The sequence below is a fragment of the Cucurbita moschata genome, unplaced genomic scaffold (genome assembly GCF_002738365.1).
Source record: "Cucurbita moschata cultivar Rifu unplaced genomic scaffold, Cmos_1.0 Cmo_Scf00015, whole genome shotgun sequence".
In the NCBI taxonomy this organism is placed as follows: domain Eukaryota; kingdom Viridiplantae; phylum Streptophyta; class Magnoliopsida; order Cucurbitales; family Cucurbitaceae; genus Cucurbita; species Cucurbita moschata.
The window spans coordinates 3,686,319-3,699,022 of record NW_019268531.1 but is presented as its reverse complement, the minus strand read 5'-3'; the positions used below and the strand labels follow the sequence as shown (position 1 = coordinate 3,699,022).

The 12,704-nt window shown below is 38.1% G+C and overlaps 4 protein-coding genes across 4 annotated transcripts; 3 read left to right on the top strand and 1 right to left on the bottom strand.

The window, feature by feature from the left end:
- The first annotated feature begins 136 nt into the window (after positions 1-136).
- Positions 137-666, top strand: LOC111453100. The gene has a single exon (XM_023094048.1). The coding sequence runs from the start codon at positions 303-305 to the stop codon at positions 537-539; it is 237 nt and encodes a 78-aa protein (XP_022949816.1). The 5' UTR covers positions 137-302; the 3' UTR covers positions 540-666.
- A 1,215-nt stretch (positions 667-1,881) lies between these two features.
- LOC111453090 lies at positions 1,882-4,044 on the top strand. The gene has a single exon (XM_023094036.1). The coding sequence runs from the start codon at positions 2,275-2,277 to the stop codon at positions 3,823-3,825; it is 1,551 nt and encodes a 516-aa protein (XP_022949804.1). The 5' UTR covers positions 1,882-2,274; the 3' UTR covers positions 3,826-4,044.
- Positions 4,045-4,742: 698 nt separating this feature from the next.
- Positions 4,743-7,318, top strand: LOC111453094 (probable protein phosphatase 2C 65). The gene is made up of 5 exons (XM_023094041.1): positions 4,743-5,406; positions 5,511-5,783; positions 5,853-5,970; positions 6,324-6,547; positions 6,624-7,318. The coding sequence occupies exons 1-5, from the start codon at positions 5,191-5,193 to the stop codon at positions 7,053-7,055; spliced, it is 1,263 nt and encodes a 420-aa protein (XP_022949809.1). The 5' UTR covers positions 4,743-5,190; the 3' UTR covers positions 7,056-7,318.
- A 1,939-nt stretch (positions 7,319-9,257) lies between these two features.
- Positions 9,258-11,138, bottom strand: LOC111453093 (patellin-6-like). Its single transcript, XM_023094039.1, has 4 exons — positions 10,257-11,138; positions 10,033-10,157; positions 9,809-9,950; positions 9,258-9,728 (listed from the first exon to the last, which is right to left on the bottom strand). The coding sequence occupies exons 1-4, from the start codon at positions 10,992-10,994 to the stop codon at positions 9,468-9,470; spliced, it is 1,266 nt and encodes a 421-aa protein (XP_022949807.1). The 5' UTR covers positions 10,995-11,138; the 3' UTR covers positions 9,258-9,467.
- Between the last annotated feature and the right edge of the window lie 1,566 nt (positions 11,139-12,704).

Here is a 12,704-nt window from a genome sequence, read left to right as displayed (position 1 = left end):
TAAAGATTAAATTTTTTTTTTTTTAAATCTATTTAAACAAAACTTATAATCTAATAAAACAAAACTTTATCCATCAGCCAAAACTGAAAAAGACAAGAAAGAGACCGACAGAGAGGAGGTGGCAGAAGGGGGTGCAGCTGAGAGCAGGTGGTGCCCTTCAACCGCCCTCTCACCGATTGCATGACCGCCACGACTCCTCTTCTTCAAATCCCAACCAACCCATAAATAAACACCATTTCCAGTTCCCAATTCCCTAATCAACTCATCCCTTTCCCACACCCATTCTGATTCCGTGATTCGCAATGTCAGGAGCTCAGGGCGCGCAGCCGAAGGACTCGTTCACGGCCACCACGTACGAGTCCGTGCCCGGGGGCGAGAACCGCACCAGGACCGATCTCCGTTCCCGGGAGGACGCCGGAATGATCCAGATCGATAAACTTCAGGACAAAGTTGAAGACGCCGCCGGGAAAGGCGGGCCGGTGTTCGGCGCCGGCAAGGATGACAAAAAACAAGACCTTGGAGTTAGCGGCACAGGATAGGATAGGATAGGTAGTTCCTTGTTTTCTTGTAATATATTAGGAGAATGCGTCCAAAGAATCGAACCCTTTAAACGAAATTGGACTTTCAATTCCACTTATGTTTCAATTTGACTTTCAATTTCACTTATGTTTTATTAAGGTTTTGTCCACTTCCAAGTGGGCCAACAACCAATCCCCCATCACGTTCGTTGTTGTAGAGTTCCCAATTTGGCATTTCCTCATCAAAATGAGCTGTGTTTGATTTTGATGTGTTATTATTATTGCAAATGGAAACCCATCTCTATTTCAATCAAACCCATGTGCTTAATTCGACGTTTTTTAAATACACTTAACCATGTAATTCGTTCGATAGAGACATTATAGAATATGTATGGAAGACGTTTTACAAATATACTTAACCATGGAGTTCTTACCATACGTGTACAATTTTCATGTATTTTTAAGACCGCTTTATTGGTAATGGGACCGCTTTATTGGTAATGGAAACTCCGGTTTTTTTTTTTTTTTTTTTTTTGACAAAATTATCCATTTAGGCCCATTTCTATTAAGTCCTCATCAAAGAACAAGAATAAAGCATTGTGGGATCCACTCAAGGTGTTTACTTCAATACAAATCAATTGTGGGTTCCAAAGTTTGGATCGATTACAACTAATTTCATAATTTTGTTACCTAATTATAAAATTATCATCCTTCTCTACGACCTAATTTTTGTCACGATCATATAGGTCATTGTAATACCTTATCCATTTTATTCACTGAGTATATAATGTTTTGGTAAATTCATGTATTTTAGACTGAAAATGTCTCAAAATGTACTCTATTGTTTTGGTAAATTCATGTATTTTAGACTGAAAATGTCTCAAAATGTACTCTATGCTGTTAAGTTATATGCTAAATGAAAGATGAATATAATAATTATTTTAGATAAGATTAAAAATTAAAAGAAATATTTAGATGATTAATAGTCAAAACAATTATTTTTAAAAAATTCAAATTATTTGTTGATTGGGTCATAAATATTCCTTCCAATCTAGAAGGTTCGGTGACAATTAAAAATATATTTGGAAAAATGAATAATTTATTTTAGAATAATTTGATTATCAAAAAGTTATTCCAAAGTGATTAATGGAGAATTACTTTAAAATTCTTTTATAGTAATTTAACATATATAGAATCAATTTTAAATTTAACTAAATATAGAATATTTAATAAAATTATATTTATTAAAAAAAATTATATATATATTTGTTATAATCAGATTTTTTAATTATAATTTAATCATTTTTTAATACAATTTTGGAATTTTCCATTATTAAAAGCCAAAAGCATCTTCGCTTTCATGTTCCATTCCCATTCCATCAGCATCCTATCCACATGGTGACCGGCTGAACCGGTTGCCCGTTCTCCATTATCTTCACCGTCGATCCTCTGATTCCATTTTCACCTCCTTTCCCCCACAGCGAACAGAACCACTACCAGCACCACCACCGCCTCATTGCCACTGCAATTCCTTTAAATATCTTCCCGCCCACCATGATTTCCCATTTTTTCATCGCAGCCGCCGCCGGCACTTGTGCCGGAACCCTAATCGGAGCCAACCACACCTCTTCCCGATTCTGCTCACGCTAAACCTTCTTCAATTCATTAGAATCGTTACGCTGCCTTATCTTCTCCAATTCTTGTTTTGTTTTCATGTTTTCTTTGTTGTGTACAGTAAGAGCTTAAGGGGGATTTAATGGGATCTGTGTCGGGGAAGTTCGCCTCCCTGAGGAACCTTCTGGTTCGAGTGCTTCTGTTCTCTATTCTTGTGATTCTCGGTCGATTTGCTTATATTGTGACTATTGCCGGAGAATCCTGTAGCATTGGCGACTTCTGTTTCTTCTCTTTGCCCGAAAATTTCAATTTCATGATCGCTGGAGGCGGCCGCGTCGGAAGTGCCGCTTTGATTACGGACAATACTGACTCTCGTGTCATCGGGCCTCCTCGTCCGGATCTGTATTCGAGTGAAGATTGGATCAAGACGGTCCAGTTTTACTCTTCCGTTTTCCAAGATCTAGTTACCGAGGGCTACTTATCGTCGAATTCGAAAGTGTTGTGCATTGAAACCCCTGCCGGAGCCGACGTATCGGCGTTGAAGGAGATCGGCGTTTCGGATTCGGTTGGGATTTTCAAGAAGGCGTTGAAGCCTCACGTGATTAAGGGTGAGGCGCATCGGATTCCGTTCGAGGATAAAACCTTTGACTTCGTGTTCTCCGGCGGAGGCCGATTGGATATTTCCCATCGGCCCTATGATTTTGCTTCGGAGATTGCTCGGATACTGAAACCCGAAGGGTTTGCGGTGGTCCATGTAAGTGCAAAAGACACATATAGTTTCAATTCATTCGTTGATTTATTCAATTGCTGCAAGATTCTTAAATCAAAAGATATAGATAATTTTCTGCCATCGATGCCTTTTACTCGTGAATATGTATTGAAGAAAGAGTTTAGAATTCTGGAAAATAGGTTGCAGAAACTGGATGGAGATTCTTACAAGAAGAATTGCTCTGTTCCTGGGTATAAGCTAGCTCTAGTCCGAAATGCTGAGCCTCTGATATTGGAGGAGCCATTGAAGCCATGGTTAACCTTAAAGAGAAACATACAAAACATCAAGTATTTGCCATCAATGGCTGAAATTAGCTTCAAAAACAGGTATGTCTATGTGGATGTTGGAGCCAGGAGTTATGGCTCCAGCATTGGGAGTTGGTTCAAAAAGCAATATCCAAAGCAGAACAAAACCTTTGAAGTTTATGCCATTGAAGCTGATCAAACATTTCACGAACAGTATAGATCAAAGAAAAGGGTGACACTATTGCCTTATGCTGCTTGGGTGAGGAATGAGACATTGGCTTTTGAGATCAACAAAGACCCAGGTCAGGAAATGGAAGATAAAGGCGGCCGAGGGATGGGCAGGATCCAACCCGTCAAATCGTCGGGCCATTTCAACGGCGAGGTGAATCAAATTCAGGGGTTTGATTTTGCTACCTGGTTGAAGAACACAGTATCAGAGAAGGATTTCGTGGTGTTGAAGATGGACGTGGAAGGAACCGAATTCGAATTGATTCCGAGACTGTTTGAGACGGGAGCGATTTGTCTGATAGATGAGATGTTTCTCGAGTGTCATTACAATAGATGGCAGAGGTGTTGCCCTGGGGAAAGGAGTAGAAAGTATGAGAAAACATATTCTGAATGCATAGATTTGTTTGCATCTCTCAGACAGAGTGGAGTTCTGGTTCATCAATGGTGGTAACAACAAACACTATACATTCTTTTGGATAAACATTCTTTTGAAATTGTATCTGATTTTACATATTTTTCTTCCCACAAAAGAAAGCTTTCATATTGTTTTCGCTACAGATTAAGCTGCAAATGTATAAGTTGTGCTGATTTTATACATCCATCCCCCTGTTGGTGTCATATAACATTCTCTGTGTCTTCTGTGAAACTGAAAATCATGTCTTTTTCTGCCATTGTCTTTTCCTTCGGTTGTAGCCATGGAAGTGTATCTGGAACAGCTTGGTTTAGTCGGTTGTACAACTGTGTTATGACTGAGTATCAACAGCTTGGTTTAGTCCAACTCCAGCCAGAAATGACAGATAGATAGTGCTTCGCCTGCATCTATTGCCCTTTTCTATTGATTTCCAATGGCCAAATCTATCTGCCGTTAGTGTATATTGTCCTCTTTGAATTTTCACTCGAGGAACCATCAAGGTTTGGAGAGTTTTTCACACCCTTATAAAAAATGTTTAGTTCCCTTCTCTAATCGATGTGGATCTCACAATCTCACCCCTTTCGAGGTCGAACGTTTTCACTGATACTCGTTCTCCTCTCTAATCAATGTGAAATCTCACATTATAGGTAGTGTTCTTATGAACGAGAGTATAAATTTATGACACTGTTGGTGGAGAGATTAGTGAGTTTTTGAGTTGAACAATGATCTAATATTTTGGAGTGTTCTTCGACAATCCTAACTCCGACTCTTCGAACAACTCTATTGAATATTCGTTAAAAAAATGTATGAAAACCCATCACGTTTCATCATTGCTACAATTATTTCTAGATTGGGTTTGTGTCGATGAGGTCGATCTTGCGAGGTGAATAAGATGACAATTTAGTGATTATATCAAAGTCACATCATAGTTTAAAACAATTCCAAGTGACAAAGAAACCAATATTGTTATTTAAGCACCATTGGTCGGTCAGAAACTGGAATAATTTAGTGGAAGATATAAACCATTTCATGTCTATTGGTTTGTAACAAACAGTTGACAAACCATCCACCAAAAATTTATGGGATCAAACCTTAAAAAGATGAAGAAATGAAAGAAGAACAAACCCACTAAACCTCAAATGTCAACACCACCCTTCATTTTCTAAATATAATTCTGTTTGTTGAAACTCCACATTCTCATCCCAACAACATTTTTCAATTTATTATCTCTCCCTCTCTCTCTTTCCATTGTGTTTGTCGTTAATATCATCCTCTCTCCTTCTCCCCTTCTCTGTTTCTTTGCTTTCATGCATTTTCTTTCCCAGAAAATTTGTGGGTATTTGATCTCTTCTGGTGGGTCATCTTCCCTTTTGAGATCGCCCTAGTGGAGGGGTTGTCTCACAAATGGGAGCCTGCTGCACAAAAGATCACATCCATGGAGGAGGCTACATGACCTATGATAGAGATGAGAGGGATTCCAATGCCGGCGACGACGGAGAAGAGGTCCGACGCGGTGACGACGGCGAGACTGTTAGACTCCGTGGATCCTCTGCCTTCACATCAATGTTCACTCAACGAGGAAGAAAAGGAGTCAATCAAGATTCAATGACGATTTGGGAGGTAAACGAGATGAATCAATCAATGTTTTGTTTGTTGCCCCTAATTTGATGAATGTTATGGATGATCTGCAAAATGTTTCATGAAATTTGGATGAAAACTTACAGGATTTCTCAGGGGAGAAAGATTTGGTGTTTTGTGGAGTTTTTGATGGTCATGGTCCTTCTGGTCATAGGGTTGCTCGTTATGCACGAGATGTGCTACCCACGAAGCTCTCTAAAGCAATCAAAAAACACCCATCGAAACCCGAAGATGGATTGGTTTCTATTTGGGAAGCTGCTTTTGAAGAATCTTTCAAAGAATTTGATCAAGAACTCGGCTATGATTCTTCTATTGATTGTTTCTGTAGTGGAGCAACAGCCGTGACCATTATCAAACAGGTGAATAATCCTTTCCTGGAAGATTTAAATCAAAAACCCTTCAGTTCTTGATGTGTTCTTGATGATCAGGGAGAGCATTTGGTGGTGGCTAACTTGGGTGACTCCCGGGCGGTTCTCTGCACCAGAGGAGATAAACATCAACATATTCCCATCCAATTAACAGTCGATCACAAACCAAATATTCCATGTGGGTATCTATTCATTCAATCTATCTATCAACCCTTTTCACGGTTTGTTCGTTAGGAATCACCGATCGAGCTTACGTTCTAGTAGCTTTATTTTGAGTTTCCCCAAAATGGCTCATACCAATAGAGATAAATATACCATAGAGTCTCTCTTGAGGCCTACAGAGCCCTCGAACAGCCTTCGAGGCTCACAACTTCTTAGTTCTACATTTGAGGATTCTATTGATATGACATAACTCTAATACCATCTTAGGAATCACGAATCTCTAGCCTAAGCTCTCATGACTTTGGTCTCATCAAACGTGGGACTCCCTTCCAAGAATCGTGACGTTCTTATGTTTTGAATGTGAATCAGGCGAGGCAGAAAGAATACACAACAGCCATGGCAGAATCACAGCAGAAAAAGAAGACCCAGATATACACAGAGTATGGGTACCAGATGCAGATTACCCAGGCCTGGCCATGTCAAGATCCTTAGGCGATTTTTGCCTAAAAGATTATGGCGTTATCTCAAACCCTCAAATCTCCTACAGAAATCTCACAAGAAAAGACGAGTTCATCGTTCTAGCAACAGATGGGGTGGGTCAGTTAAAACATAACAAGTTGTTCATCCTTTCGCCATTGTTAATTCTCAATTCGTATCACAAAATTGCAGGTATGGGATGTGTTGACGAACAAGCAAGTAATCAACATAGTTGCATCAGCAAAGAACCGATCCACGGCAGCGAAATTGGTAGTGAAACTAGCAGTTCGAGAATGGAAACGGCGATTTCCAGGGTCGATGATCGACGATTGTGCAGTGATTTGCGTGTTCTTCAAGAACCCACCAATGTTGATGAAATCAATGACGAGCGTGGGGCGGCGGAACGTGAGAAGCCACCCAGAATTTGCAGTTTCAAGAAGCTGTAAATCAATGGGGAATGATAGAACAAGAGAAGAAGCAGGTGGGTCTGTGAACAGAGATTCTTCCAAGGAAGAGCAGGGAATTTGCAGAAGCAATTCACTGACGAGAGGTCCGCCATTTTCGAGGGCTTTGAGCCATAATCTGAAAATGGGTAAGTCTTGTCGTGAAGTTGAAGCATGTTGAGCGTTCGATGAGTGTCCGCTACCCCTGCACACCGGACCCAGAACAAGGAAGAACGAAGAACAGGTTTTTTTATGTTATTTTGTTTGTTTGTTTGTTGGTTGGTTTTGTTTTGTTCTGTTTTGTTTATATCAAAATGTTTAGAGCAACGTGGTGATGTTGTTGTAATCTCCTTATAGTATATATTATTTTCTTCTTTTGGGTTGTATCAATGTAAATTTCAACCACAAGTTATATATATCTTGAGAAGAATTGCACCATGAACATAAGAACAGGAGTAGCATGGATATGAAGTTATGTAATAAGTATATAATAGCTCAGCCGATATTGTCCGATATTGTCCTCTCCACATTCCCTTGTCCGGTTAGAGAGGGGAACGAAACATTGTTTATAAAGTTGAGGAAATCTCTCTCTAGCAGATGCGTTTTAAAATCTCCCCAGTGAAGTTCGAAGCTCGAAAGAGAAAGCCTAAAACAGTCAATATTAGCATCTCCACAGTGAAGTTCGAAGCTCGAAAGAGAAAGCCTAAAACAGGCAATATTAGCTAGGAGTGAACTTCAGTTGTTACAAATGATATTTTTGACACCGCGAGAATGTTAGTATCGTGGAAACCCAACTTGAAAATAAAGTGTTCGGTTGGGTTAATCTGATAATAGAGAATTGGGTTAACTTGATAATAGAGAATTGGGTTAACTTGAAAGGGTTTGTATTTGATTGTAAATTTTATTTGGGTTGTTCGTGTCACCAATCCACCCAATAATAATAATAAATAAATAATAAAGGTAATTTAAAAAATATATTATTTTTAAGTTAAAAGAAAATATTTTTAAAATATGGTTTAACTAATAAAACGGGGATATAACAATAATAACTAACTTGGTTTCAAAATTAAAATTATGTCTATTCCCATGGTGACATTACTTTTCTAACCCTACAAATGAATTAAATATATATATATATTCTTATTTGGCTTATTTTGATTGGGTGGAGTAATGAATAAACTATTGTCCATTCTCTTTTGTCTTATTTGCCTCTCAATGAAGAATCTCTTTTTTTTTGTTTTTGTTTTGTTTTTTTGTTGTGTGTTTTTATGGAGGAGCATCCTCCCTTCCAACATCAAATAATCTTACATAGATTTTAAGTTAAATCAAAATGATCCATCGTCTTCCATTATTGACCCATGAAAATCAATTGGATTGTTAATGTGTAAATCGAGGCATCAACGAATCTAAACAGGTGAGAGTATGAGTATCAATGTAACAATATAAGGCCACCACTAGCGGATATTGTTCGTTTTAGCCCATTACTTAACACTGCTAACCTCACAGTTTTAAAACATATATTTACAAGGGAGAGGTTTTCGTACTCTTATAGAATAGAATGCTTCGTTCACTCTCTAATTGATGTGAGATCTTACATTCAAGATAAAAACCTTTCAATCAAAAGACAACTAACTCAATAGATTATCACCCCACTTAGGCATAGTAAACCATCTTTCGAGCCCTAACAGACATGCTCACACTCGAACCCTTCTCAAAAGATCAAAGTCGGTCAGTGATGCAACCCACAAAGGGATCCCACCAGCCAACTTCTTCGCGCCTTACGAGTTTCCTCACCTGTTAACTCGCACACGTCTCAAACTCCTTGGGCCATGTTTCAAGATAGGTCGAGTGGGGAGCCCATAGGCCAATGCCCAGATCACGTCTACCTAAAGAATCAAAGATTCGATCTTCACTCGAGTGACTATCGAACTACTTAATGAGACGAGCGAGACGACCCATTACACAATATGAGCTAAAGATTGAGGGATTTTGAATTCAAATGTTGGCTCCCTCATTTACCAACATAAATCATTAAGTAGTCATAAATTCATTCAGCTTGTCCTTGAGAAACAGGACATGATATTTAAGGTTAAAATGAAACCAAACCATCCTTTTCTTAATTTATGACCACAAACCAAACCCATCCATCTCTTGTTCTTGTGATGTGTTGTTAGCAAAAGTTTCAGAGCTCTGTCACTCTCTCCCTCTTGTCTTTCTCTTCCTAACAAACACAAAATCCTTCATAAATTCAAATCAAATCGAATCAAAAACCCATTTCTAGACGCTTTCCCTTCTCTGTTCTGACACTTCCAAAAGCGATACCCCACGCCCCACCGCCATGCCCCTCCTCTTAACCTCTGTGCACAAACAAACAACAAAGCTCTGCACCTCATCAAAGCTGTTCTTCCCTTTTACTTATATTAACAAACACTTCATAACCACAAGCAACTGAATTTTATAACTAAACCCAATACAGATAAACACATTACATAATCAAAATCAATATCAAAATACTAACTTTACTTGTCAAACATTAGGAGATTTGGATCGTCTTGTTCTTGTTCTTGTTCTTGTTCTTTTGTTATGTTTATTGTTAGATCGCTGTTGATTTTCGGACGATGTAACGGTAGGCAGCGACCTTTTTCCTTCGAGAGGCGGTGTTGTCGACAGAGAGAACCATTTTTCCAGCTTCTCTTGTAGTGAATGAGTTGTGAATTGCTTCTTCATTAGCTGAAATTTTCCTTGTTTTCTCCACTGCAATGGTGTAGCTGCCATCGGCGATCGGAATGAACTCGGCGCTGTACTCTAATTCCCAACCTCCCACCACAATGTCCCATGTGATTGTGGCACCTCCCTGTTTCATGAAATTTCGTTAAATCTGTACTTAGTGAGCTAAATTTGATGGGGTTTTTGAAGAGGAAGATGATTAACAACCTCAATGCCTTCTATTTGAATGTTCACTTTCTCCCCTCCTTTGACGGCGAACTCCGACGCTGGCTTGGGAGGTCCATCCTGTAAGTCGCTCGGCCGACTCAGGCCGCCGTACTGGACTGGCACGTCCTCTGGTCTGATGAACCTGATCGGAAAAGTTGAAATGAAAACCCCATTTTAAGGAAAAGATTCAAAGAAACAGAGAGGGTTGGAGTGAATTGACTGACTTGTAAAGGGTCTCGGCGACGTTGCCTTCTTTAGCGATGACGAATTTGCTCTTGGTTCGTTGAGTTAAAAAGGGGCTAAACATGGAGTACAACATACTGAAATACCATGGCACATTGATGAAAATCTGAAAAGAAAAAATGGGTTGGATTCAGATTTGGAATCAGAACACGAAAAGATGAACAAATGGGTGCGAGAAATTCATATCTAGGAAGTTAAAATGTACCTTACGGGCAACCATTTCAGGGTAATTGTCTTGAAATAGCGAGAGGATTTTGTTGGAAGCGACACGAAGCTCTCGTTTGGGCATGTCTTTAAGATCGGTGACTTGAATCAAGGAATTAACACCGCCGGGCTTGAAATGGAGGAGGTGAATCCCTCGTTCCAAGACTTGAACTCTCCATTTGAGGAACTTTTTGAGTTTCTCGTCGTCGCCGAAGATCCTTTCGTACATTTCTTTGTCTTTGAAAACCCCATAAGCGTTATAACAAACAGGGTGTCCTTCTCTGTCGTAGCCCTGCATATACGCGACAAGGCCCTCGAGTTCTTTATAGCCCAGGTCTTCATCGAGGATGCTGTCGGCGCCGAACTCCGAGCGCCATTGGAGGCATTTTTGGAGCATGTGGAGGGCATCAAGGACTTTGAAGTCACGGGCACGGAGGAACTTGAGTAGGATGACATCGGCACGGTCGTCGTTAGCCAAGAGGGGTATACCCCACATGGAGAGACGATCGTCGGCGGAGGTAGCGGCGGAGAGTTTGTCTTTAAGGTCTTGGAGGGCTTTTCTCTCGGAGGATTTGAGATGGGAAATGAAATAGGTGTCTTCTTTGAAAGAAGGGGAGCGGAGAGTGGCGGCCTCCATTAGAGAGGAGACGAAGGTTTTCTTGGAATGTGGGTTGGGGGAGGCGGTGGGCGGCTGAGAAGGGTCTGGGAATGGGGATTTGGGTGGTGCTGTGGCTTCCATTGGAGGGGTTTTTGAGGAAAAACCAGAGATCGGAGATGGGATTTTGGTCAAAAAGTGAAGAGAGTGGGGTTTTGACGGCGGCTATGGAGCTCACTGGTCGGAATTTCAGAGCTAATGGAGAAGGAGAGGGGTTCTGATTTGAAGTTTGAAAAGCAGGTTAAGGGAAGAAAAGGACAAAAATGGAGAAAGAATAAAATCACCCACCGGTGAGGGATCCTGTGAGATTCTTCTCTCTTTTCTTCTACGGCTAGCTGAGCCGCCGCGAAGCCGACCTCTGAGCCTGGACCGATGTGTTTGTACGGTCAAGGAGACTAAATTCTAAATTTTAAATATTATGTCTAATAATTCCATTCATTAAAAAGTATTTTTAAATTTAGATATTAAAATAAATATTTTAAAATTTTAATAACAATAATTAAATTAAATTAAAATTTTAAAGATGTCAATTTAACTCATAGAGACCTCAACATCTTTGTGTCCCCTCCTTTAAATTATATTTTAAAGATTATTGTAAATTATTTAATTTTTACTAATTATAATAAAAATAAATTATAAACATGAAGATTGAAATAAGAGACAAAAACTTAACATCTGTAGCGATGGTAATAATTGGAGGAAGAGAGGGGAGAAAATTACTGAGGTGGTAAAAAAAAAAGGGTGAATGTAGTGGGGCCCACCAGCTCCAACCAGACAAACTCTACTTCTTTTTTCTCTCTCTTACTTTTTTTTTTTTCTTTAATTCAAAAAAGGAGAAAAGAAAAAAGAAAAAAATAATAATAATAATAACAGTGTGGGTCCCATATCCACGTAACAGATCCTGGGAACTGGATAGGATCATGGCTTGAATAATCGATATTTTCAGAAAATAAAAATATAATTAAATTCATATTTATTACAATTATTATATTCATATTAGTTACATTTAATTGTTTTTTTTTTCTTTTTTTTCTTTTTTTGTCATACCCATTAAGAGGATATACGAAATCTTTTATGTTATTTCTTCTTTTATTTTTTTTTCTATTTTTAAATAATAATATAAAAATCCACGTATTAAATAATAATATCACAGTAAAAAATTGTGTTTTTTTTGGACAAAACACGTCTACTAGAAAGAAGTTTACTTACTTTTATAAGAAATGATTTGTTCTACTCTTAAATTTATCTACTCGATGAACATTTTTTATTCACTTGTGGTTCGTATACATATTTTTTTGGTATTTATTTATGAAATTAGCGAAGGTTATGAAAATTTAAATGATTAATTTTTTTTTTTTTGGAGAGTTAAAAAAGGTTTTATTAATAAAAATAATGAATTTAACACATTTTTAAGACATTTGAGTTTGGTATTAGACAGCCACTTTTAGCAAAAGTTAAACATTGGATTCTTAAAATTAAAAAAATTAAAAAATTAAAGAATTAAAAAAATTAAAAATTAAAAAATTGAAATTTGATAAATGAGAGAATATTTAGGGATCACAAACTTAGTTTAAACCAAAGTTAAAATTGGCACCCTATATTGCATGCTTCTTTTAATTAATTAATTAATTAATTAATTAATTATTATATTAAGACCCAATTTTAATCATTTTACCCACTTACCCTTCGCCTTATTCTCATTACATTTTTCACATTTTTTTAAAAAAAATTTAATTCCATTCAAATATAATAATTTTTTTTTTTTTTTTTTTTTTTTTTTTTTTTTTTTTTTTT

Bases quoted from the DNA above. Each gene is read 5' to 3' on its own strand.
- LOC111453100 (XM_023094048.1), top strand. From the start codon at position 303: ATGTCAGGAGCTCAGGGCGCGCAGCCGAAGGACTCGTTCACGGCCACC.
- LOC111453090 (XM_023094036.1), top strand. From the start codon at position 2,275: ATGGGATCTGTGTCGGGGAAGTTCGCCTCCCTGAGGAACCTTCTGGTT.
- LOC111453094 (XM_023094041.1), top strand. From the start codon at position 5,191: ATGGGAGCCTGCTGCACAAAAGATCACATCCATGGAGGAGGCTACATG. The intron at 5,407-5,510 runs GTAAACGAGATG...GAAAACTTACAG, and splicing joins ATTCAATGACGATTTGGGAG to GATTTCTCAGGGGAGAAAGA. The intron at 5,971-6,323 runs GTGGGTATCTAT...AATGTGAATCAG, and splicing joins TCACAAACCAAATATTCCAT to GCGAGGCAGAAAGAATACAC.
- LOC111453093 (XM_023094039.1), bottom strand. From the start codon at position 10,994: ATGGAAGCCACAGCACCACCCAAATCCCCATTCCCAGACCCTTCTCAG. The intron at 10,158-10,256 runs GTACATTTTAAC...TTTTCTTTTCAG, and splicing joins CTGAAATGGTTGCCCGTAAG to ATTTTCATCAATGTGCCATG. The intron at 9,729-9,808 runs GTTGTTAATCAT...TTCATGAAACAG, and splicing joins TTCAAATAGAAGGCATTGAG to GGAGGTGCCACAATCACATG.